The sequence below is a fragment of the Sinocyclocheilus grahami genome, unplaced genomic scaffold, assembly GCF_001515645.1.
Source record: "Sinocyclocheilus grahami isolate Dianchi unplaced genomic scaffold, SAMN03320097.WGS_v1.1 scaffold137.1, whole genome shotgun sequence".
Lineage (NCBI taxonomy): Eukaryota > Metazoa > Chordata > Actinopteri > Cypriniformes > Cyprinidae > Sinocyclocheilus > Sinocyclocheilus grahami.
Genome location: NW_015505316.1, coordinates 118,711 through 145,067, shown reverse-complemented (window position 1 = coordinate 145,067; position 26,357 = coordinate 118,711). Strand labels below are relative to the sequence as shown.

The 26,357-nt window shown below is 38.4% G+C and overlaps 1 protein-coding gene across 2 annotated transcripts in view; it reads left to right on the top strand.

The window, feature by feature from the left end:
• Positions 1-26,357, top strand: part of LOC107591065 (serine/threonine-protein kinase WNK2-like) — a 58,630-nt gene that overhangs the window by 26,503 nt on the left and 5,770 nt on the right. For both annotated transcript variants that reach the window (XM_016280065.1, XM_016280066.1), the window contains exons 3-11: positions 17,475-17,647; positions 17,844-18,064; positions 18,981-19,138; positions 19,559-19,647; positions 19,725-19,944; positions 20,757-21,075; positions 21,188-21,294; positions 21,486-21,707; positions 22,859-26,206. In XM_016280065.1, the coding sequence (XP_016135551.1) occupies positions 17,475-17,647; positions 17,844-18,064; positions 18,981-19,138; positions 19,559-19,647; positions 19,725-19,944; positions 20,757-21,075; positions 21,188-21,294; positions 21,486-21,707; positions 22,859-26,206 (4,857 nt within the window). The remainder of the gene's footprint in view (positions 1-17,474; positions 17,648-17,843; positions 18,065-18,980; positions 19,139-19,558; positions 19,648-19,724; positions 19,945-20,756; positions 21,076-21,187; positions 21,295-21,485; positions 21,708-22,858; positions 26,207-26,357) is intronic.

The window sequence follows — 26,357 nt, the reverse complement described above, 5'->3', positions numbered from 1 at the left end:
AACAAAAGAAAATCATTCACTGATCTTGACTGAATATATTTAATAACTTTAATTGATTAATCTATATTTTATGAAAAGAAAACTATGCAGTGTTTTTAAACTTTTAATTACAGTTTCTGTACCTGAAATTTTGTTCAGTTGTATTTATTTATGATATTGCTAATTGATTTGTTTGTTCCTATCTTATTACTGACTGTTTACTTGTCTTTAACGCTTTAATATTTGAAATTTATATTAATCTAGTTTTTTTTTTAAAGCATAGGCAAAATTCCTCTTTCAGTGTTCTGTAGGCTGCTGATTTTTGCCCGTGTTATTCAGCTGCAACAGAATGCTTTGTAAAAAGACAGAATAAATGTTTGACATCTAAATGTTTGACTTAATTTTTTTTTATATTGGATTTTTTTGTCTTATTGGAATCGAAACTAGGAATCGATAAGAATAGGAATCTATAAAATTAAAACAATACCCAACCCTACTAATATGTGTACAAACAGTGGGCTAATAGGGGTGAATTGGATTTCATTCTGCTGTAGATTTGAAAATGGAAGAAAGATGTTGAAAAAAAGGTTATTAACCATACCTGCAAACTAGTGGCTTTTCAGCAAATATTTTGAATCAAAATATGCAATTTATGTGAATCGTCTAGATCCGAAGAGTTTTTTTGGGGGGGGTTCTGGGCAGAGAGAGAAAGAGAGATTTGGGTGTGTAGACCCGTAGACAGGGATTTGTTCGACCAAAGTCCCTTTTTCAGTTCGACTTGAAGCAGCAATGTGCAGACCGATCGCTGTATGACATCACAGCACTTTCGAATCGCTCTCGCGGTACTTTGATGTCCGATCGGTCTGCGCTCTGCTGCTTCAAATCGAACACACCTCATCTCACAGCCGGTCCGTTTTGACGGCACTCTTACGCTCACATCCACATGTAAACATGTCGTTGGCGTGGAAGTTCTTCATTGTGAGTTAAACAGATACAAAGTTCGCAATTTGTAATACAATATTGACCGTTTTTGCTCAAGTTCGCTGACAAAGTTTCAATCAAAGCCACAGCAGAACTGTTTTGTGTCACCGAACAAGTGTTTCGATACTGAATGAATCCACGTTTTTGAACGAATAAAGTGAGTCAATGATTCAGTAACCCATTCATAAAGAAAGTGGTCACAAAAACGTACACGTCTTTGAATGAATGACTAATGTCTCGTTCATTAAGCAGCAAGATGTTCTTGGAGCTCTTTGGAGGTGGTCTGTGGTTTGTCTGTGACCATTCTAACCATTCTTCGTCTAAAAATGTACCGTCTTCTACTGGTGCACCTCAGCTTCATCAAACAGTCTGTGTAAATACATCTAATGCCACAGATGCAGCTTCTGTTTCCTCTGCAGTGAAAAGATGGAGTTTGTTGAGAGTATGCGCACTCTAATGTGAACATTAAAATTTGCTAAATTAAATTACTCCACTGCTCACAAAGAGAAGTATGAACACCGATGTCAACAGAGCTGCACTGTCCAAAAAGTTTGTGGTATAAATGTGCTTTTTTTACTTGAAGCATATGTTGTCTTTTTCCTTTATTTTGTTGTCAGAGTGCACCAGAACGCTTCATTTACATGTTAAATTCTCAAAAATTTTCTTCTGGGTGGGATGCCCACAGACCCTCTTACAAGGGTGAACTATGTCTCCTTTTTGACCTCTTGCGAGTCTGCAGGTATGATTAAGACTCAGTTCTAAACAAACAACAGAAAAACAAGCAAAAGGTACTGCAGTGGAATACAGATCTGTGATGCTCAGTATCGCAGTAAAAGAGGAACAGTGACATATTGCAAAAGAGTGACTGAATGAGCAATCTGATATTTGTTCTCAGTTCTCTCTCTTTATCATGTGTGGTTTGTTTGGTTGCTTTGTGTTGAAAGGTTGGGACTTGTGTTTGGCTTGGAGCTAATCCCACACACACTCAGGGTCCAATTCACTAAACCGTTGCACCGCTTTAGTTTGCAATATTTCAGCATGTGTTTGCTTATCTGATATAATACTAAAACAATGCGGGCAGCATGTGCAAATAAATGCAGTTCATTATTTTGAACCACCCTCAACTTTCTCCTCCTTATGCCAGCAGGTGGGCCAGCCTGGTACTTGTAATAAAGTAAACATAAAAGACTGTTTTCTGCGCACAGATTGTAATATTCACTTTAATCCTTCTGGTATGAACTGTGGTTTAATCTCTTGACTGAGTTTGAGCAGATGAATCCGTAGTTTAGGAGACATTCTCTCAAGCCTCCTTGACCCCAACAGTTCATGCTGCTGCTTAGAGAGAGTAATGTGATACAGAACTAAACTATCCATCTCCTAAAGCAGAGTTCTGATGTGAGCTGTTTGACACAATGTGGTTATAGGTGTTTCCTAAAAACCTTGGACAAGAGGCAGTCCGGAACAGAATGAGACACTGGTTTGTTAAGAAACTTTGTGAGATGATGATGATGTTGTTTGTTAGGAAACTGTATGTGAGATGATGGTGCTGTTTTATGTTCTCAGTTGTAATGAGTACAATTATTTTGTGATTACCTTCCAGTCACTCATTACTAGGGCTGAGTAAAAAATATTGAGATATCGATTTTAATCGATTCTCATTTTTACGAAACGATATAGATTCTTAAATCCCAAGAATCGATTAGTGTAGCCTGTTTTCAGTTAATGGATGGAACTTTGAAGCGCACCTCCCATTCAATATATCGCAATAAGTATTGTGCGTTGGTACTATTAATATGAAACTTAAGTCTCAGATTTCAATTTATGTCCATTGTATTGCAGTATTCAAACAATAAATGCCGTTTTGGCGCTGTTTAATCTTGAGTGACAGATCGCTGCAGCGCCTCCGTTCAACAGATGCTGCAGCACGAGGCGCACATGAACTGATCATCTCCTCATTAATACCAGTTTCAGCATAAAATAAATGACTACACATCCGAAGGTAAGTTAAAAGAAAGAGTCTCATGTAATCGCTCAATCAGTGTTTCAGCCGCGCAATGACATCAAAATAACAGCTTTTAAACAATTCATGTAACATCACATTTAACGTACCTCAGAAAGCATATTCGGTGACCATAAACTCATTAGTCAGATAGAAAAATAAACTGCAGAGAGGGGTATTTTGCTAAATATATGCACCATATAACATTCATTATAATTTTTTACTGTTCTTTAATGTTTTATTTATGTTTGAATAAATCCGTCCAAGTTATGACAGCCATTCTCTTTTTGTATATAAAAAAAAACATAACTTAAGTAATTGTAACTTAATTATTATAAAAACTTCATTAAGTGCAATTTAAGCAGTTCTACAGCACAAATCAGTCAATTATAACCTTCAATATTATAATGTAGTTCCAACTGACTCTCATGTATATTTTACAGCATTAGTTGAGATTTTTTTCCTTGAAAATTTGGCATGTACTTTACCAGATATGTATCCAAAATCTATATTGAATCAAATCGCAAGCTTGTGAATGAGTATCGAATCGAATTATGAAATTTGTGACACAACCCAGCCTTACTCATTACCATCCAAATAAGGGAATTTGAAGTTAAATGTCATGTTTCTCCAGTATTACGTTATGTGAGAGATTTGACGTTTACAGTGTGCTACTGTACTGTATCTCTCAGTAAGTGTGTTTCTCTTTGAGTCCATTGTGCAGTTCATTTCTTATGCGCATTGTTAAAATGCAAAGTGCTTGATCACATTAGTTCCTCATTAAAGTAATTAATTCATTTATAGTGCAAACATTTTTGGTTACTGCAGGTTACACTAATGAACTGATTTCTCCATGATGTGTTTTATGCTGATTTAAATTTGTCCAAGGTAGAATTATCTAGCTACCAGAAGTGTATTTTATTTATTTATTTATTTTTTTAAAGATATTTATAGCTATAATTGTGAATTTAAAACTTAGTTTTTGTTTTGTTTAATAAAAAAATAATATTTTGCTTTCATTTTAATTTTAAAAAATGCTAAAATTTATTTACTATAAAATTGTGTGGAGATTAAGTAAAAATCTTAACCACTGCCCTGACAAAAACAGCTGAAATAAGTCTTACTGTTGAGCCATGTTATTCATGTCATTCTACCCTGTGCAATATTTGTTTACAAATATTTGCTCATAGGATATCATTCTAGTGACATGATCAAAATTATTTGTATGTCAATCAATCATAAGCCAAAATTCCATAATAGTGACCGCCATATTGTCAAGAAAATTCAGTTAAGAACTCTGTACTGTGTGTGCAATACAATCGAAAGTGCTGAAGGAGTGTGTAATAGGGACTGGGTGATAGATGAGCCAAATAGAGGATTAACATGGCATCAGTCCCAGAGAGAAGCTGTTAATGCTAACCACACACACCCTTATATATGCAGAGATGTCCAAACAAGCTGATCTAATACACTTACAAAGAATCATAAAATGGCTCTGTTATGCCTTTGGACTTTCATGTGAGTAGAGTTTCACTCATTTTTCTAATCTTTAATTAGGCCTGTCGCAATAATCAATATATCAACTTATCGCGCAATATACTGTAGGTACATGACCTCAATAATTTTTGGTGACGCAATATATCGGCCATTATATTTACTTAAAAATTTGTGTCACCATGTTTTGTACATTCCGCTTGCGCCTGTGTCTTTTGCAGCTTCTATTACATAACATGTAGTCATGAGGTGCTAGTTCAAATTTAAAAATGCACAAAAAAAAGTTTAATCTGCAGATAGGGTTTTGTTTAGGGATCTGTGTCTTTGTGCATACGGACATCTGACTGCTAAGTAGTGATTGTGTTTTTCAGCAATCGTGTGCACCCTTAATTTACAGAGAAAAGAAGGTCCGGGAAAAATTCTGTAGATGGAAAAATCTGCATACAAGTTCTTTGTGCATTTTTCTTTTTTTCTACTTGTTCCTTTGCACTTTTTGTTAGAAAATGTATATTTAATATTTATTCAGTTTTTTTAAGGAATCTAATATTTTGATACTTAATTTCCATGATCTAAATATTCTTAAAAATTAAAAGTTTGATGTCATTTGGAAGTGTGTAGGCCTTATTGCATTATTATGCTGTTACATTATGATTGTATATTCAGCATAAAATGGTCTTTAAAATGACAATAATATCGCTTATCGCAATTATTTCTGGGGCAATATATCGCACAACAAAAAGTTGTTATCGTGACCGGCCTATCTTCAATTATAACTACAGATGACTCTAAAGAGCATTATCGCATGAGCAAGAGCTGCTGTTCTGAATATCAGCGGCCTTATGGTTCAGGTAGCCTTTCGGATATTTAGTACAACAGCAGGATTTCCTCTCACTGCTCAAAGCTTTCTGTTATCGCTCTGGGTTTTCCATTTCTCACTCCCCAGTGAGAGAAACCCTGCTCTGAGCAATCCTAGAGCGAAAAAAAACATGCCTCTGTCTTTCATAAAACCAGTGCCCCGCTGCAGGCAAAATCACACAAATCTGCTTTAATTACAGTTAACGTAAGCACAAAACTGATGATTTGCAATTATCTCTCCTTTAATGAGCAAAATTACTTCCTGGGTATACTTTCATATCATGAATTCTCATGAAACAATCCTTAATAGCCTGATAAATTATCAGAATTGTATATTGATCGAACCTTCATAACTCCATGCCTAATTGAATCACAAAAAATGACTGTCGGAATTGGTTTCAACATTTTTATTAGCTTTTTCTTCTCAAGAATGCCATCAAAACATCCTGTTCTAACCCATGCATGATTATAGTGTGTGAAGAACTATAAAAACAATGCTGTGGAGCTCTGACCAAGACACTCGTAAGTGATTATAAGAACATGAGACCAGTGAGGTGTGAAGAGTCCCTCTCACAGTAGGCTTGCATATCCGGTAACAACAGCCTGCTCGTCTCGCTTTGACATGCTCTTCTCCCAAGGCATTCATGAAAACAATGTTTGAGTTCTTTATGTAAATGAAAGGTAGAAATACATTGTTTTTATTAAAGGGTTAGTTCACCCAAAAATGAAAATTCTGTCATTAATTACTCACCCTCATGTCGTTTCTAACCTTATCTTATCTAATCTTCGGAACACAAATGAAGATATTTTTGATGGAATCTGAGAGCTGTCTGACTCTGCATAGACAGCAATAAAACTGAAATGTTCCCAAGTCCAGAAACGTAGCAAGGAGATCTGTAAAATAATCCATGTGACATCAGGGGTTCAACCATAATTTTACGAAGCTACGAGAATACTTTTTGTGCTCAAAAGAAAGAAAAAAAAAAAACGACTTTATTCAACAATTCATCTCCTCCGCATTACCCTGTAGCGCCATTTTGGAGAGTATCATCTGCATGTAAACAACGTATGCTGTTCTGTGTCAGCTGCGTCACGCCGGATCTGTTTTCGAGCAAATTTGAGCATGGCGCTGCATCATTATGTCACTTCTGTAAACATAAAGAAGTTGTCCCGGCTACTAGGCTAACGCATGTGAGGATCCTGCAGGTGGCAGATCGTTTATAGCCTTTTCTCACAGCAGCTGGAATAATTAAATGTATCATTTCGATGGCGGATTGTAATCCAGAAACAATTGTGTTTATGAAACACATGTGAATGAAATTAAATTATATTCCAGTTTTAAATGTGCTTCTTATTACAGATAGCCTGGGATTACAAAAGATTTGTATTTTAAAGACAGCCAGTTCAAAGGGAGCATAATTTGCTTTTTGGGTTAAAATTTCTTAATATGAAATTCGATTGGTTTGACAATTAGAGGTTAAACTAGGCCTGGGCAATAAAACTGTATCGGTATTTATCGACAGTACACCTTCGATAACGATAGAAAAAATGTTTGATATAGCATATGATATAGGCACGTGCTATGAGTGACGCAGACAGCACACACAAACACGCTGAAATGAGTGCTGTGCCTGCCTGTGATGAGGAGATTGTGAATAAAGAATGAATATTAGTCGAATTTAAAATAAACATTTGCATTTGAATGTTAGGTGTGCATCAGGGAGCGTCATCAGTGGCGCGCGAGATGCGGTGATGATGATGTAAGTGACGTTGTAGTTTAATGTTTTGTTAGTCTAGCCCACGAGACGTGCCACTACGGTGTTATTCATTCAAAATATTAGAGAAATATAGTAGCTAAATGCGGAGAAGATCTTGATTAGGTTAACCCTCTGGGGTCTGAGGGTGTTTTGGGCCCTGGAGAAGTTTTGACATGTCCTGACATTTGTGCTTTTTTCAGTTGCTAATAAACATTTTAATGACTAAGTTTAGTAGCACCATAATCGGCACAAACTGGGCTACGAAACCAAGCTATTCACACAGAAGGCATAATCCGCGCATTTTTCGACGGACAAATATGACTGCTGCACTCGTGTCTCACACAAGAGTATAGAAAGCCATGCAAAGTTAAAACAGTTTAAACTTTTAGAAAGCACGTCATGAATTTGTGGATGTTTATTCCTTTTCACTGCATCTCATATGTTTTTAAATGCAATCTGTGTGATGGGCGCTTCGGCTCTTTGGATTAAGCAATGCATAAATACATGATGCTGTTTTGTTCATAATTATTTATGCAATTTACAAAATTATATTTGATTTTTATGAGTTAATTTAGACGTATGCACGTTTTTTGAATAGACCGTCTCCTTGTGTTGACAATTTAAATGCGCTGCATTATTTTGCTCATTGCGCCCACTTGTGGCCTCGGGAGACAAGCCAAAAGTTTCCTTAAAACCTATTTAATCTGCATATAAAACATTAGAAATGAGATATTTGTTTAATTTTAATTTTGTGATTGATTGTTAAAACAAAACAAAAAAAAGATTTGTTGTTTGTCTCAATAAATTGGGTTAATTTAAAAATACAGTAGTTAAATTTAAAAAAGTTATAAAAAATATCAATAATTATCAATACTGAACGATATGAAACATTATATCGTTGATAAATTTTTTAGCTATATTGCCCAGCCCTAAGTTAGACTGTACAGAAATTGAAATCTACACTCAATACACACTATATTCTTATAGTCACGTAATGCTGATGTTGTTAACATTAACAATTTGAGAATAAAGTATAACAATAATAATAATTTGCAAAGTTTAATGTGATATGAGCTAACCGATCTGTAGATTAAATCACCATTGGTAGCATGATTTATTGTAATGCTTTTTTCCTCAGTTGGTCAGAACAAATGTGGCAGACTTGTTACTCGCGTGTTCAGATGACAATATCCGGTGAAAATGCTTATTTGGGTCATGTATTCCAAGGCGTAGGCTAGAATCTGTGATTGCGAAGTAGGCCACACATACTACTCAAAACATTAATTCATCCGCGCTGGAACCGTGCCGCCGCACAACCCACGCAAGGAAGATAATTCTGCAAACAGCTGCAATTGCAGGTTTTCAAACAGAGATGGTGACAAAAAGGCAAAACATACGAACTGCAGCTTTAAATGAAATTTCAAATGTAAAAAATAAACATGCATTGTTGAATCATTCTCAATTAGATCAGTAACATATATTTAGGAAAAATGGGGTGAATTTCCATTCCATGCCAATTTTAAAAATACTAATTTAATAACACTTAAAAGTAATCGAGTGATGTTTTATGCCTAAATTCACTTGTAGCATTTAAACTGGCTCCGTTTAATTTTTTATTTGTCTAAATAACTTTAAAATGTGTATAAAATTGTAATATTGACAGTTTAATGATTGTCTGGAATAAGATGAGAAAAAAAAGATCAGCTTGTTGTTGTTAGTATTGGTTTGATATTTAATAATGTTGTTTCTCTAGGAACTTTCCCTTGACGTTTGTGAGTAATTATATTTTCTAAATCGTTTTTTTGCTGTTATACGTTTTCATTAAAACATTATTTATGTTTATTAAGCCATGGTCCTTATGGGGACCATTCGCTGGTCCCAACAGTGTGCTTTCAGTTTATACTATCCTAGTGGGTACAGTTGTTCCCCACAATGTGGGCATAACCTGACCCACACATACACACAAAAGTCCACACACACTGGAAGGGAAGGGACTGTTGAGATAGGGATTAACTGTTAAAACACTTGTAAGAGTGGGAAATAGATGTTCACATTTCAATTTATCCCTCTTTTATGTCTCATATAAAGCTTTTAGTGAACATGTTTTAAACATATATTTTTGAGTTTGTCAGTAGGAGTTTCTTTCTTAATGTATTACATTGTGTGAGTGCAGATGCAACTCAGATTTATTATGCGCTCTACTCCTTGCAGCTCTATACTGGCACGTGAACACTACAGTGTTGTGTGCGTGTGTGTGGGGCGTACAGTGTTGGAGGGGTGTTCTCTCTGTCCGTGTGATTGAGTATACAGGGTGATCCAGGGAGTTAATTACAGTGGGGGCCTGTCAGGCCTGAACAAAAAGCCTGCACAGACAGCACAACTCATGCAGAAACACAACTGGCTGAATGCAAGCAGCCCAAACCAGACCAGTCTGCCCCAGCTCAGCTCCTGCCACAACAAAAATCACTCCAGACCATAGACATTTATTTTTATTTTTTTTTACATTTTACAAGGAGTAAAAATAATACTGCTTTTCTTTGGATGCCTGTCTTTTTATAAATAGACTAGCTGAAACACTGTTCATACAATTAGGGATGCACTAGATATATGAATATTCATTTTGGATTGGGGTCTTCTGTAGCTTTTCTACACTCCGAATGTGGGTGTTATGAAGAATCATGTGCTCTGGAAGCAGTGGTTACAAAATCCATTGACAAGACTTATGTGATTTTAATTATATCATTTATGGCATCATGGGAATAATTTTTGCCAAAATGTTGGCAGAAAAGGTCCATAATGAAGTCAGAAATTAGAGCTTTTTAGCAATTCTGAGTTGTACTGTCTCTCTCCCAGACTAAACATTTAATTCAGAGTAATGTACCTTGAGCACAGCAGAACTTTTCACCCTATCAGTTGTGGTCAAATTTGAAGTCAGACATTCAGTGACATCATGTGGCTCTGAGTAAAAGAGAAACTGAGGCAAAGGCTCAGTATGAACGTCTTCATTCTGATGGCAGAGCTCTGAGCCCTCTGTTAAACACAGAGGCCAATCCCATCTGGGCAAAAGGTCAGTGTCCTCAACATTCCAGTAGAATCACGTTTAGACATACAGGTGCACTCAGTAATGAATGGTACTTTTGAAAATATGTTTAAATCATTTACAGTCACATGATGAGATGAAGACTCCAATCATATCAGTAATGTAATAAAATCTATTTTGCGGAGCTGGACACATCATTGGGGCCAACAGGTTAAGATCACATGATCATTCGACTATCATTCGCTTTATCTCTTTCAGACATTTTAGCTCACAGATTTCATGAAACCTTTATTTTTCCCTTAAAATTATACATTTTCTCAGTTTAATTTGATATGTCATATATGTTGTATTCTGAATAAAATATTGAAATTTGAAACTTCCACATCATTGCATTCTGTTTTTATTCACAATTTGTACAGTGTCCCAAATTTTTTGGAATCGGGTTTGTATTAGTTAATCTTAAAAAATATATTACTATTATTATTTTAAAAATAGAAATAATGTTATCCTTTTCTAGAGCTCTGTTTTTTTTTATAAAAATGCTTAATGACTCCCGGTCTGCAATTATTAGTCATTTCAGAAAAAAATATGAAAATTAGTCACTATCAACAATATTTAGTCATCATCATCAAACATCAGTCTGTTCAGGTATTTCTGAAATGTCCTTCTTTGAGTAATACATATTTATTTCTGTTCTAGCTATTAGACTAAGGCTCAATCCAAATTCTATTTTATACCCCTACCCCATTCCCCTTGTCCCTTGAAACAAAGTGTCAAGGGTAGGGGTGAAAATATTCCCCTAAGAAATGGGACACCACTACTATACCATTACATGTCATCATACGTCGTCTAGCTCCTACAATACACACACATCAGATATTGCACAGCTCACACATCCAGGAGCAAAGAAACTTGTCAGTGCTGCCCCGTGACTTTTATTAATAAGTTTAAATACTGAATCACTACATTATATTTTCTAGCAACGAGAGGATAAAATCGTTGTTTTTGAAGTAAGCTCACTCATTGAGATGCACAGAAGTGCGTACACGCACCTTTCATCTCTCTCTCTCTCTCTCTCTCTCTCTCTCTCTCTCTCTCTCTCTCTCTCGAATTAGCAATATTTGAGAAAAAGGTTTAGCGATTTCTAATTATTGAGGGGAATAGCCTCCCTATTGCCCTGATCAGATATGAAAATATGTTGTGGCACTATTGTACAGTCAGTAATGTTTTAACATTAGCAAACTTTAGCAACTTTTTTTTTTGCAAACATTTCTTTGAATAACATGACCGTAAATATGAACACACGATTGAATGTAACAAAAAACAAATGATTACTTTTCATTAAAATCTTTATTATTGCCAAAAATGATTACATTTACGTGTCTTTTTGTTTGCTCGGGCAGCCATATTGCCGCTGTAGTTGGTTTATGCTGAGATAATTCTCATACCCCTTCGTTTGAAGTGTCGTCCCGAAAAATCTTCATTTGAAGGGCTATCTGGCCCTTCCCCCTACCTCGACGCCTCCAACCAAAAGAGAATCGAGGCACCCCTACCCCTTCACGTGAACGTGAACGTGCGAAAGTAAGTGTAGGGGTAAGGGGTAGAATTGGGATTGAGCCTAAGTCTTGATATTATATGTTTGAATAATTTTGTCATGCGATCAGTTGTTTGTAATAGTGCATTTATTAGTTATTAAAGGATTGCTTACTAAAACTATCTAAATGTTTCTTGTCATGTTTGTTTTCACTATAGCGCACACACATATACACGAAGACAGGCATGTGTCTTCATTGCAATGCATTAAGCTAGTGGGTATTATGTTGCATTTGCCATGAAGCTCTATTACAGTGAATGTGTTAGTAATATGAGCTGATCATCCACCCTCCCTTGCCTCTTCATTGCAGTTAAACCCAAAAGGCGTATCGACTAGCACTATAATAAAAAGATGATAGTCATGATTGCTTTACACATCCACAGGGATCAGAGAATTCGTTTAGATTAGTGAATGTGGATGGCACCGCTAAACTCAATTTAAAAGCCATGATGTAAGCATTGTGTACTAATGCATACTTCTTATGTTTCATCAGCACACAGGGAGTTCAGCAAGCATTCATGTGTTGCGTTTTTGTGGGCTTTTTCGGACTGAACAGGTGACAGGTCCTGAAGTGTTTCTTTTTTGTGGAAAGGGTCAGGCTGGCTTAGGCTTTACACTGTTTACGGTAGCCTGAGTTACTGGAGCCTCACCTGACAACTGAACAAACACACGGACAAACTCAGCAGACGCAACTTTAGCATGGAAACTTGCATAATGTTTAAAGTGTGGTTGACAGGTTGCCTGACCGGTTTGTTTCTCATTTAAATGTGTGGCGTCGTTTGTGACTAATAAGCCTTAGATATTGAACGACCCAAACTCATTACCAAGCTTTACCAGGTGCCATGGTCAGTGATTTTGCAACCTGGAAGGTTCAGGTTCAAATCCTGTGTCTGTGATTCCATAAAAGGGAAATTTCAGCCAGATAGCCAGACAATAGTGTGTAAACACAAAAAATGTCCATCTGGTTTTACATGACATGACTAATCACTCACTTTCTTAATTCTCCTTGCCACTGCTGACTAGGGCTGTGCGATTAATCGAAATCGTCATAAAATCGCGATTTGAGCTTACGCGATTTCTAAATAGACCAGGCGGGCATACAAACGTAACGCCAGGTTCACACACTCCGTCTGTGGTGTGTATTTTTTCCACACCCATGTTAACGAATCCGAGCGTTCACACTGCACGCAATTGCGGTCCGGCAGTGCGATCCAGGAGCGGTGCATCTGCAGCAGTCATGCTGCGATAGTTTCCGCACAGAATCTATTTCTGCTGTGCTGCACGCACTGAAGTAAAGTGACAGTGCATTATTTGCGGTAAAAATGAACATGAATTGACACGGAAAATTAGTAATTACACCATAAATGCATATAATTAAAGTCTACTGTTTTACAGTCAACACATGGCTCTTTGGCTAGATTTAAAACAAGGAAAAGTGCACTTTTAGATAAACAAGGCAATAATAGATGGCTCTCGTGGTGGTAGTTAAAGTTATATTTATTGAGTTTAAACGTGAATATGTCTATGAAAGATTGTATTACTGTACTGTGATAAAAGAGAATCACAATGCTGAAAAAGCATTTTTGGATTTGAAATCAAAATAATGGATAAATGTTGTGTTTGTGGTAAACAGCCACAGATCAGGAGCGGACTGCAAATGCGAAAGCAAAATGAGTCCGTGCTGCTTCTGCAGCATACACATACTGTATATGCACTGCAGACGGAGTACGTGTGAACTTGGCGCAACAAATCTAGTTCAACATCTGAGGCAATGCCACAAAGAGCTCTATGACCAATGCATGGCAAAAATAAATCCCTGGACGCTGGGTTTTTAATTTCTTTTTTCTGCCATATATGTCTATTCTAGAGACATTTTGTTACACCTTTACTTAGTGATTATTTTGCCTTATGTCTGTTCTAGAGACATGTTACAGCTTTTTGATAAAGCTCTAATTGGTTTTCTTTTGGAAATATGTTTCAAATTTACACTGACTGCATTAATGACTGTAAAGCATGTCTGTGTGTCAAAATCGTGATTAAAATCTAAATCGTAAAATTGATCAAAGAAATCGCGATAGGTTTTTTTTGTCCATATCGCACAGCCCTACTGCTGACCCAGGTTTCTGAACATAATGCTATAAAAGCCAGGACAAGACACTGTCATGAAGAAGCCAAAGGAACGGTGAAACTCAGACAGATAGAGGCGCCCTTACAAGACACTAACTCAGCATTCAGAGTTCACCAGCAGACGGAACACCAGCACACACATGCTGATACACTCATGTTAGCTTTTAGCCGCAAAACACAGAGCTCAGCATGAATTTTCAATGCACCACAAAACAGGAAGCATCTGTCAACACAAAGAAACCTTGTTGTAGTGCTGAAAATGTATGGTCAAAGTTCAAGGATCGGGGTGATGCTTTTAGTGATGTGTGGGTTTGTTTGTAACTGTTATAAGTTTTATGTTGGTAGCTTTATGATTTTGAATAGTTGTTGATCAATATGGGTTTTTCAATGAGACATTTATTAAACTTGCACATTTGATTACAACCTTGACTAGGTCTAAACAAATTGTGTACATGCAAGAGGTGGGGGTAAAATCCATTCACTGATGCATCGTCATGCTTTCCTGAACGATTCCGGATCGATCCTCCAATTCATCTGAATTTAAATGAATTATTAATAATTCTGGTTATTGAAAATGCTTGCATAGGGCAAAACATTACAGATAAGTGCCTCGCTGTGTGCAGCGCTACAAAAATGGCATAGAAGGCATATATATCTGCAGTGGCATTTATACCATGAAAAGTGTGCTTGCACTGTACAAACAAGCACACACAGGCGCATTCAACAACACACAGAATCTGCACAGAAAATCCTCTCCAGATTTCCTCTTGTTCTGTTTTTATTGGCTGATCAAAGCAGACATACTTTAACACAGTGTTTATGTGGAACCTTCACAGAATTAGCAAGAGACACCTTGACAAATATTTGTGCCTTTACGCTGTTGCTGAAGAATTGAGTTGCTGAACTGATTTATGATAGTTTTGGAAACAAATTATGACTCATTGAATTTAAATTTAACTGACTGAGTATGCTTTAAGAAGTCTTAAGTGAAGCTGAGAGTACTGCATTTTTATTGGTAGCTGAAATCTTCAAAACTTTAATATAATAAAAAAATAAACAATGCAGGGGCTTTTGGTTGGTTTTTTAAAATGTTTTTGAAAGTGGTCTCTTATGCTCACCAAACCTGCATTTTTTTTAATCAATAACAACAGGAACAATGTGAAATATTATTATAATTTAAAATTACTACGTTTTGCTTTAATATAATTTGAGATGTAATTTTAAAACAAAGCAACATTTTCAGCAGCCATTATTCCAGTCTTCAGTGCCACATGATCTTTCATCCCCTAATCATTTTAATATGATGATTTGATGTTTAAGAAACATTTATTATTATTATCAATGTTGAAAGCACTTGTGCTGCTTAATATTTTTGTGTAAGCCATGATATTTTTTTTCAGAATTTTGGATAAAGAATTATTTTAGAAATATTGTGTAATATCATAAATCTTTTGACATCTTTGCTGAATAAACATATACATTTCTTTCAAACAAGAAATCTTACTAACTCCAAACATTTGAATGGTAATGTATGCGAAGAATTTTGTGAATGACTGGTGTTTAGATTATGCAGTGTATTTGTCAGTTCTGTGGGCAGATTGATCATGGGTCTTCACATAACTTACTGGCATAGAAAGGAGGAAAAGAAAACAAGGCCTCAGCTTCCACAGAATACTTCCTCAAACTAACACCTAGTTAGTTCATGCCTTAAAAGAGAAGGGGGAGCAGAGAGAGGATGACATGATGTACAGATGGAAGTTTAACAACAGAGAAACCTCATTACATGGCAAATCAGATTGTACACCACAAAACAGCCTCCAGAAATTAGCTTTACTTGTTGATGCATAGACAGCAGGCCATTGCAAAGTTGTTTATAGAAATTAAAGTAAAATTATGTCTATAAATCTCATGCAGTGAGTTTGCTGAGCTGTGAAAGCTGTAATTTCTTACTGTTATTTGGCTTTTTATTTTACACACTGCTTATATAACAATGTTGTGGCCTTTGACCCAGACATCTTTGATTATTTTATCCATGTAGGTCACACATACTAACTCTCAAAGCCTAAGTCAAGGAATCAGTACTTCATTTGAATTCAGCTACATGTACTGAATGAACCCATTGCAGAGTATCAGAGTTTGACTGATAATGTTTAGGCCTATTAATTTTTTTGGTCTGTTTAAATCAGAATTCAGAGAGATGTTCTGTCATCACACAGATTAAAGATTACAAGCCTTTTTTGGGACATCTGTTCAGATTCAGTGAAGAAAAGAAACAAACAGTGGCTTGTCTTAAAGGGATAGTTCATCCTAATATGAAAATTGTCATGATTTATTCAACCTCATGTCATTTTAAACCTGTATAAAAGATGATATTTAAAAAAAAAAAATGTCTTGGTGTTTTTTGTCCATACAATGGAAGTCAAAGGGCTCTAGTGTTGTTTTAAACCCCAGTGAATATGGACACGAACAGAAGAAACATTCTTCAAAATATCTTCTTTTGTCCTCTACAGAAAAAAGTTGTACATGTTTAAAAAATAAGATGGTGAGGAAATGATAACATAATATTCACTCTTCCTTTGAAAACAAATGTGCATCAAGGCTTCATCTAATATGTTTTATTAGTATCGTGGGGTTGTTCAGGGTGAGCACAGTTAATCATCAGTGTGTCGCATGGCAGCACAAGTGTGTGTGGCGTTTGCCAGTGGAGTGAGTGAGTGTACGTGTGCTTGGTGTTGGCACTGTGGCATTTTCCCCACTTTGTGCCAGCGAAGGGATTTAATCAACATCCGCCACACTGGGGCAATCTGGTCATGGTGGCCGCTGTGGCTGAAATTAGATGTTTAGGCTAATGCTGGGTGTTGCCTCCCTGTCACACATCTCCTTTTTACCAGGGCCACCTGGTGGCCGTTGATCGCTAGTGTACCGTCTCTGAGCATATGTGTCCATGCTGAAGCAAGCGTTTTGCTGTGATCAGCCATCGGTATATACTCTCCCTCCACCCCACCTGCCACATTGCTGTATTGAAACCACCAAAGATGGCAGATTCGCTGATGACAGACATAACGTAGCGTGTTTGGGAGGGTTACATTCTTGCAGTAAAACGGAATGGATACAAAGCTTTGAACATTCCTCTCTCGCAGCACATTTTTTAAAGTGGAACTCATTTTCTTTCAGCAGCAAGTGGCTGGAAGTGTGCTGTGCTATCATGGTATGCTGACATTCATAATTAATGAGGCAATACAATATAATTTGAGTACTTTACTATGAGAATTTAAATCCCATTTATACAAAAATCACAGACTAGTTAGTAATATTTATGACTTGGTCATTAACGTGATTAATAGGACAGTCGAGAGCACTTTTGGGTGTGAAAATAATTCTATCTTTCATAGAGAGGATGTTGAAGCAAGAGCTTTTCCATTTCTTATGTCCTTTTTGCTTAAAAGTACAATCATAATTGGTTCAGACATGTCTATATCCCTTTTGTGCTCTCCATTCCAGTCATTTGGTTGTTTTTTTGTTTTTCAGATTGTGAAGTTAAAATGTAGACCAGAGTTCAACAGTTTTAAGGAAATTTTAAATCATTACAGGCTACGTTTAATGACATGTACTACAATATTTAATATGTTTTGTTTGTTTATTTGTCAGGATCGAAAGCTGACCAAAGCGGAGCAGCAGCGGTTTAAAGAGGAGGCTGAAATGCTGAAGGGTCTACAGCATCCCAACATTGTGCGTTTTTATGACTCCTGGGAGTCTGTTCTTAGAGGCAAGAAGTGCATTGTCCTAGTGACTGAGCTCATGACCTCAGGAACGCTCAAAACGTGTGTATTATTTACATATTTTCATTGTTATTTAATACTGAAATAAGTAATACACTTATATAAATGTGTGAAAAGTAAATATTATAGTAAATATATTTGGCCCATTCAGGCTGCTAAGATTCATACAATACATCATCATTAAGTAAGAGTGAAAACATCTTCATGAGAAACTTGTGACTGCTTTTCTCTGCTTCAGGTACCTTAAGCGCTTTAAAGTGATGAAGCCCAAGGTTCTTCGAAGCTGGTGCAGGCAAATCCTAAAGGGTCTACAGTTCCTACACACCCGTACGCCACCCATTGTGCACCGTGACCTCAAGTGTGACAATATCTTCATCACAGGCCCGACCGGATCAGTAAAGATTGGTGACCTGGGCCTTGCCACCCTCATGCGAACATCGTTTGCCAAGAGTGTCATAGGTCTGTGCCTTTCATTCAGTTTCCTGTGGGTAGTAAAAGATATTCTTGAATATGTGACTGACCTCTTCATAGCCTTTTGGTTAAATGCTTGTCCTGAATGGGGTGCAGGTCTTCCACATTGGTGGCTGTAATTATGGTGCCTGTCAAGGATCTAAGAAAAGGTCTCTTCTTGCTTCCTCAATCTCTTTAGCTCACTTAAATCGTATTGCCACACTGGAGCACAATAAAGGGCACTGCTTGCTGCTCCACATTATTGACGGCAATGTATGCACACACAAAAACATCAATACCTATTGATTTTTTTAGCACGGAAAGTTGGTACGGCAGATATTCAAATTAGTTCAAACATAAAAAAGGAAGCAGCACTTCCATTTATAACACTGTTCTTTTTAAGAAGGTAAACCAGCAGCATACTTGGGAAAATGTACACAATTATTGCAAGGTCGCTGCAAAGGTTTCATGATTTCCAAGATCTGTGAAAGCAGCAGGGTGCTGCATAGATGATGATTTCTACTTGCAGTGGCTGAAATCCATCATTAGAATTTAAGAAGTTTCGAGATCAAGCCAGAAAAAGGGACACAATTGGTTCAAGGGCTTCTTGATATATGATATACTTGTGGTTTGCAGTTGAATCTGAGGAAAATGGTTCAAACTTGTTTTGCCTTTGTGATGCGTTAAAAAAAAGTCTTGCATGTGAATGGTGCACATTTATAGGCTTCAGACTTCAAGGTCATTGTGATAATTAAAGTTGTCATAACTACTTGCACATTGATTGGCCATTGTCAGGGAGAAAAGAAGAAATGAGTTGTACAGATTTGTGTTTTTACCATAGCATCAGAAGATAAAGATGGCAGAAATGGCAGACAGATGCAAACAAGAGACAGAATGTCAAATGAATGTTGTATTGATTTCTCAGGTACTCCAGAGTTCATGGCCCCAGAGATGTATGAGGAGCACTATGACGAGTCAGTGGATGTCTATGCCTTTGGCATGTGCATGCTAGAAATGGCTACCTCGGAGTACCCATATTCAGAATGCCAAAATGCAGCACAGATCTACCGCAAAGTCACTAGTGTAAGTCTTTATATGACTCTTGTTTTGTAGATTATTATTGGGTGAATTCACTTACTTATGCTGAGCCTTTATTAAATTTCTGACACATGGTGTAGTCCAGTATACTTTCAGCAAAGTATGTACAGAGTATGGCATATTATGGTAGTCTGCTGCATACTTCACAATCTGACACTCAAAACCAGCCTGAACCTTTGGGAATTGAGCAATGCAGATTGTTTGGTAAAGATGTTTAAGCATGTGCAAATAAACTTCACTGACAGTGGGCACAATTAGTGTTAGTGAATTCACCCTTTTTATGATGGTTTTAAGTACAAAAGTTTTGTATGCAGTACTATGCACTTCAAATCAGTATGCACATAGCGTCGAGGTGCTTTGTGAATCATGTGGGGAATTAGCTAACTACATTTTCTCTTTTTGCAGGGTATCAAGCCTGCCAGTTTTGACAAAGTAAATGACCCTGAGGTAAAAGAAATCATTGAGGGCTGTATTCGCCAAAACCAACTTGAGCGGTAAGCACATAAACAGTGAAAGTTCTTCTGTAAGAGAAGCGAGAATGCAGTCATCTCAATTCTGTTTTCACCCTCAGGCTCTCAGTGAAGGACCTTCTAAATCATGCCTTCTTTGCGGAGGACACTGGTGTGCGTGTGGAGCTCGCTGAGGAAGATACAGGCTGCAAAGACTGCCTGGCCCTGCGCATCTGGGTTGAAGAGCCAAAGAAACTCAAAGGCAAGCACAAGGACAACGAGGCCATCGAGTTCAGCTACGACTTGGAGAATGATAGTGCTGAAGAAGTTGCGCTAGAGATGGTGAGAAACATATAAGAGGACAAGTATTTTAAATCTATAAAAACAGAAATAATAGAAACTATAATTTGTGCCAATTTATTGTGATTCATTTTTTAAAGGAACAGTTCACCCAAAAATGTCATTACTATAGCACTATCCTGTTTGTAAAACTGTTTTTCCCCCCAGTTTTTAATGTCATGAGACAACTATTTTTTATCAGGACAAACATTTTAGGGCTTATTTTGTAAGATGGACCCAGAGAAAAAAAAAAAAAAAACTTTTTTTTTCTTTTTTCACAAGTACATTTAATGAATATTTTAGAGAATTGTGTTTGTTTTTTTGTTTTTTAAGCTGAATTTTATTTAAATGTTTGTATTTATTATATTGTTGAATGTGTAATCTGTATGAGCTATGAAGCTGATATGGCAATAAATTTATATTCACAAACATTCAAAACAAAATGTTTACTCATCTTCATGTCATTCCAAACTGGTTTGATTTTATGGTTTAGAACATATCTGCTTTTTTCAATAAAATAAAAGTAAATGAGGACTGAAGCTGAAGCCACAAGAAACTGGAAAAAAGCAACTTGCTTTTGCATTCTTACTGAAGCGTAAAAATTCCAGTCCCCAATCATTCAAGCCAGTAGTTTATTTAAAATTCCTCTTTTTGTGTACCACAAAAGACAGTAAGTCATACATGTGTGACATGAGGGTGAGTAAATTATGACAGGATATTCATTTTTGGGTGAATTATCCCTTTAAGACATAATTTACATTCTCCCTCCCTTTTATTTTTTTTACTCATGCTCCAATTCTGTTGCTTCTTTATAGGTGAAGTCCGGCTTTTTCCATGAAAGTGATGCTAAGGTGGTGGGGAAGTCCATCAGAGACAGGGTGTCTCTGATAAAGAAGTCACGGGAACGGCGGCAACAGCAGCTTCTCCAACAGCAGCAGCAGCAACAACAACGTCTGGATGAGCGCCGTGACTCCTCGGTCCTAACCTCCTCCTTTTCTTATGTCCAGCCTTCCGGCACCACCTCCTCACAGGGCACAGGAGCTGCTGCAGCTGCTGGGGGTCAGGGAGAGGCAGAGGAGCTGCCGGAAGTGGACCAACATGTCCAACAGCAAGGCACTGCATTGGGCCTCACAGGTGCACGATTCATTTTGAATCACATTTAATGAATAGGATCTAACAAGCACTTTTAGCTAATATTTGTTCCAAAATGGTGTGTGAAAATGTTGATCCACTTTTCCATATTCAGAGGGTGAGAGTCTTCCTGCTGTCAGTGGACAAAGCCAAGCTTTTTCTGTACCTGAGACAGCGAACCAATGTGCTCATGCTCAAACCAGCTACCCCACTGGCACATCTGTAAGTACTGCTACTTCAGGAAACAATTTCATACTTTGCATGTTCACAAACTTTTTATCTTGTGCCATACATCCCCAGCTGCTGAGACACCACCATTCTTGCTCATTTGAAACCTTTGATGTTCAGTAAAAAAAAGTAATTGTTGTTTGAATGTACACTTTTGTTGGATAAGAATGGTTTCCTTTATTTAGGGAGTGAAAGGAGCAGGGGTTATGTCTCACCCCAAGCTGCTCCCTATTGGTCAGAGCGGAGGGGTTCCAAATGTGCCTGTTGGCCAGAATGGTGGGATATCTGTCATTTCCACTGGCCAAAGTGGTGGTGGGGCTCCTAACATTCCTGTGGCACAGACTTTCATTCAACCAGTTACTATGGCATCACAGGTCCCATTAAGTGTGCCTCAACAATATTCTCAGGTGACTGGCTCCCTTGTGTCCAGCTTTACTGTTTGTTTTCTTCTTCTTCTCTTGGTCCACTCTTGAATTGGACATAATTCATATCTAAAACAAATCAATCCAGGGAGACTTGGTACACTCAGTGTCAATTCTTATTTTAGTGGAATATGTTGAGTGGACTGTTGGAATATTTCATCCCTCATATTCTGTGCATTTTGTCAGTAACAATATGTAGACATGTCACTCTTATTACTGAAATACTGAATTGGATTTCCTTTCAGGAATCTCTCTGTGCAGTCTGTGACTTTGATTTAGGTCATGTGCTGAGTTACATGATGTTCACTGACCTACATTTTTAATGTTAGGTCCAGAGAACATATTTATTGTTGAATTTTACTGTAAAATCGAGTTGATTTTATAAGCTGAACCATATGAGCTGGTAATGGCTGTAAATTGTATTTATTTGCTTGAATTGTAATTATATTATATATTTTAGTACAGTTTTTTCATATAAAAATGTATGGTTATAGATAGTAATATATTTCAAAAATATAATAAAGTATACAGAAGAGTGCTAGCAACAGTATTTGAGGGCAAAGCTACAATGTTTACAGAATGGAAATAAATTTCCTGAGGCAGTGAGTTGGAAACATATCTGAATTAAGGCCTATTCACACTAGGAGCAAAACAACAAATCAAAACAATTTGACTACAAGTATAATTTGGGGTTTTCAAACTCTGTGAAAAGTTGGCATACCTGACTGAAATTGCTGCTGTCATTCAAAAACCATTGCTGCATTGCAGGGCTAATGCGTGAATAGGCTACAGCATTAGTGGTGGACTGGGTTGACCCGAACAACATATTTAATGGCTTTCATTCTTGGGATACAGCTACAGTACCTCTGATCTGATGAGGCAAATAATCAAAAAACAGCAGCATTGATCGTAGGCTGAATACAGTCTAGAAATAACCTAATGGCTCCACATGCGGAATCTTGTTTCATATCTTTTGCTTTCTATAATGTCTTGTTTCCTTTGGATGCTTAATGAACTGCACTAATGCTTACTCTTGCTCTCTCTTTTTCTCCCTCCCACCCCTACTTGCTTCCCCACACCATACTCTGGCCTATCCAATCTTCCCAAATAATATCCCAATATGTTTTCCCCACCAGCCCCTTCCACAATACTCAACAGATGTTACATCCTCGCAAATGTTACACTCCCGACCCACTGACGCCTCCACTCCCCACAGTTCTCTTGTACAGTCACAGTCATACATCACCCCTATATCACCCCAGGCACACATGACTGTCCTCACTTCCTCCATCCCGGCTGGAGAACCTATAGCATCAGCAGGCAAAATCATGCCACCTATGCAGACCCAAACTACTATTGCTTCTGTACAACCCACTGATGTTTTGCCCCAGCAAACTATTGTTCAGATGCAACAGCAGGTGATGTCAGAATTGCCCGGAACATTGCAACTGAACATCCAGCAACCCACACCACAAAAGCAGGCAAATATAATACAGCAGCACCAGACGGTGTTGTTGCCACAGCAAACGGACCATGTTCAACAAATGGTGGTTTTGTTACCACAGCATGTAGAAAAACCCCAGGTGGTTCTGCAGGAGGAGCCGCCACATTCCAGTGCTTCTCAGCAGCCATATATCCCATTGCTACAGCAGAAACAGCAAACAATGACCAACCCTCAGCAAAGTGATCTACAACAGCAAGTGTACATACAGCAACCTGCAAGCAAACCCCAACAGCAAGTTGTGATACAGCAGCATCAGGCGTCAGTACAACAACCCCCAGTGGAACAATATCATACTCAGCAACAGCAGGCACAGCAAGTTTATTTGCAACAATTGTCTGAATCACAAGAGCAGAACATGGTAAAGACATTGGTACAACAGCCGCCGGTACTTCAAACAATCCAGCAGCCATTGCAATTGACGGAGCAACAACAACAGCAACTTCTGATTAGGCAACAAATGGAGCAGCAACAGAAAGCTGTTTTGCAAAGTCAAATGGAGAAACAACATCAACAGCAAGTTTATATTCAGCCACCACAACAGCAGCAAGTTGAACAGCAACAAATTCTTCTGCAGCAACAACAAAACTTGGCGGTACAGCAACAGATTGAGCAGCAGCAACAAGCGTTACAACAACAAAAGCAAATAGAACAGCAGCAAAAGGCTATTTTACAGCAACAGGTGGAACAGCAAAGACAACAGCAACAGGCTTTGTTTCAGCAACAGCAATTGGAGCAACAACAAGCATTATTGCAGCAGCAGCAGCGTGAACAACAACAGGCTCTTCTGCAGCAACAACAATTGGAACAGCAAGCTTTGCTACAACAACAGCAGCAACTCCAGTTAAAGCAGCAACAAGCTCTTTTACATCAGCAACAGTTAGAGCAACAGCAGCAGGCTTTGTTTAAACAGCAGCAGCAACAACAACAGTTGGAGCAACAGCAAGCTCTTTTACAACAGCAGCAGCAACAAGCGCTCATTCAGCAGCAGCAACAGTTAGAGCAAAAAGTACTGCAGCTGCAACAGCAGCAACAAATCGAACAGCAACAAACTTTATTAAGCCAGCAGCAGCAGTCTCAGCAGATAGAGCAACATGTTCTTCAGCAACAGCTGCAAGTACAGAAGCCAACAGATCAACAATTGCAACAGCAGATATTTCAACAACAGACAGAACAGCAACAACAGACATTGCTACAACAAAGAGAGTCACAGATGCAGCAACACCTCCTGATGCAACAACACCAGATTGAATTACAGCGACAACTATCCGAAAAACAACTGCAACAAGTTTTATTACAGCAACAACATTTGGAGCAACGTGCTCCTCTGGCAGATCACAGCGGACAACAGCAAGCAACAATGGTAAAAGCACAGCCTCCGGAGACGATTAGTCAAATCCAGCACTCTCAACAAATGATTCCCCCACAACCTCAGCCTCATCATACTCAACAACAAACTGAGCAGCAGCATGTCTTGATTCAGCAGCAACAAGCTGTCCTTCCCCAGGCATCACACAGACCATCTCTGGTAGAGTTACAAGTTCCAAGCCTGGTTCAAGCACTACCAAAAATGGTTAGTGCTCAAATACCTAGTCAAATACCGGCCCCGGTACTCATCCAGCAACAGGTACCACCACAGATGTCAGCTCAAACTTCAGCGCAAGTTCAGATCCAAAGTCAAGGGGAGCCTGCGATTTATTGTCAGATTCCCTTACAGACTCAAAGTCATCCTGCACCGCAGTCAATGGGAGGCAATATTCAAGCAGGCCAGCTGCAAGTTCCACAACCAACCCAACAAATCACATCACCAACACAAGTTCCTACACCACAACCCATTCATTCCTTTATATCGAATTCAACACAAATGGTCTCACAAGGACAAACACTTCCATCCCAATCTCAGTTGGTACCACCTCAAGCTGCAGCTTCTCTCCAGTGTCAAGTTGCAGTAGGGTCAACTACTCCTGCGCCTCTTGTGCATGCTGCAGTCCCAGCTGCTTCTACACTTCTACCCACACAATATGCTCAAGCACCTGTCGCTTCGCAAACCATCCAGTCTGTTCAGCTAGACCTCACACAATCTGTGAAACAACAACAACAGCCACCTCTGCAACAATATCAGCAAGCAGTACTGTCTCATATGTCACTCACACCTACCATCAACCCAATGGCCACTTCATCCACACATTGCTTTTTACAACAGACAAACCAATCTCAAATGCAGGCCCAGGCTCCGCCAGTTATCCAAGCTCAGCAGCAACCAGTTAGTGTGGCCTCGATGCAGACAGTCTTGCAGCCCATGCCTCTGGTACAACCTCAGGCTGCCCAACTGTATGAGCAGCAACTGCCTCAAGACCACCATGTGCAGCAACAGCAACCCCTGCACCATCAGCATCAGGCCCAACCCGTGCAGCAGCTTCTGCCACCGAATGCTGTCCTACCACAAGATCTCCACCAACAACCTAGTCAGCCTCAACCAGTACTCCAACATATGATCCCGATTCACATTGAACCCAGTCAGGTACCTCAGACCCAAGCTAGAACTGTACCTTTGTACAGTCATGTGGTCTCAGGTCCACCAGCCTCCCCACAGAACCAGCAGAAACCAACCCTTCCCGCTCAAGCACGCACACAGACTAGCATGCAGTCACAAGCACACTCAAACGCACAGGCACATACCCACATAGAAGCTACTGGGAGTTTCGAGCAGCCTCCTTACTCCCAAACTGCCTTTATTCCATCACAGATCCCCCCAAGTCCATCTCATACTTCCCTACAGCTGTCTGCCACACTCCCAGCCCTACAACCATCTGTCCCAGTTTCAGAAATTCCCGTTACAGTAGAAGCACAGCAAAACCAGGCAACGTCTGCTGATATGATCCCTGCTTCCCCTCCTACTGTCAGTGCTTCACAGTCCCATGAATCTGTGTTGCCCCCCACCTCGCTGGCAGAAAGTGACGCTGCATTGCTGGGCATTGCTCAGGTACAAAAGCACCTTGAATTAGTTTCAGATATACAGTGTTGCACGATAGCAGTGAAAATTTTTTAACCAGCGAATATGGCAATATATAAAAGTGATTCTGCAGAACATGTTAATAAGGGTAGAAGGCATACAAACATCTATCTCTTCTAAC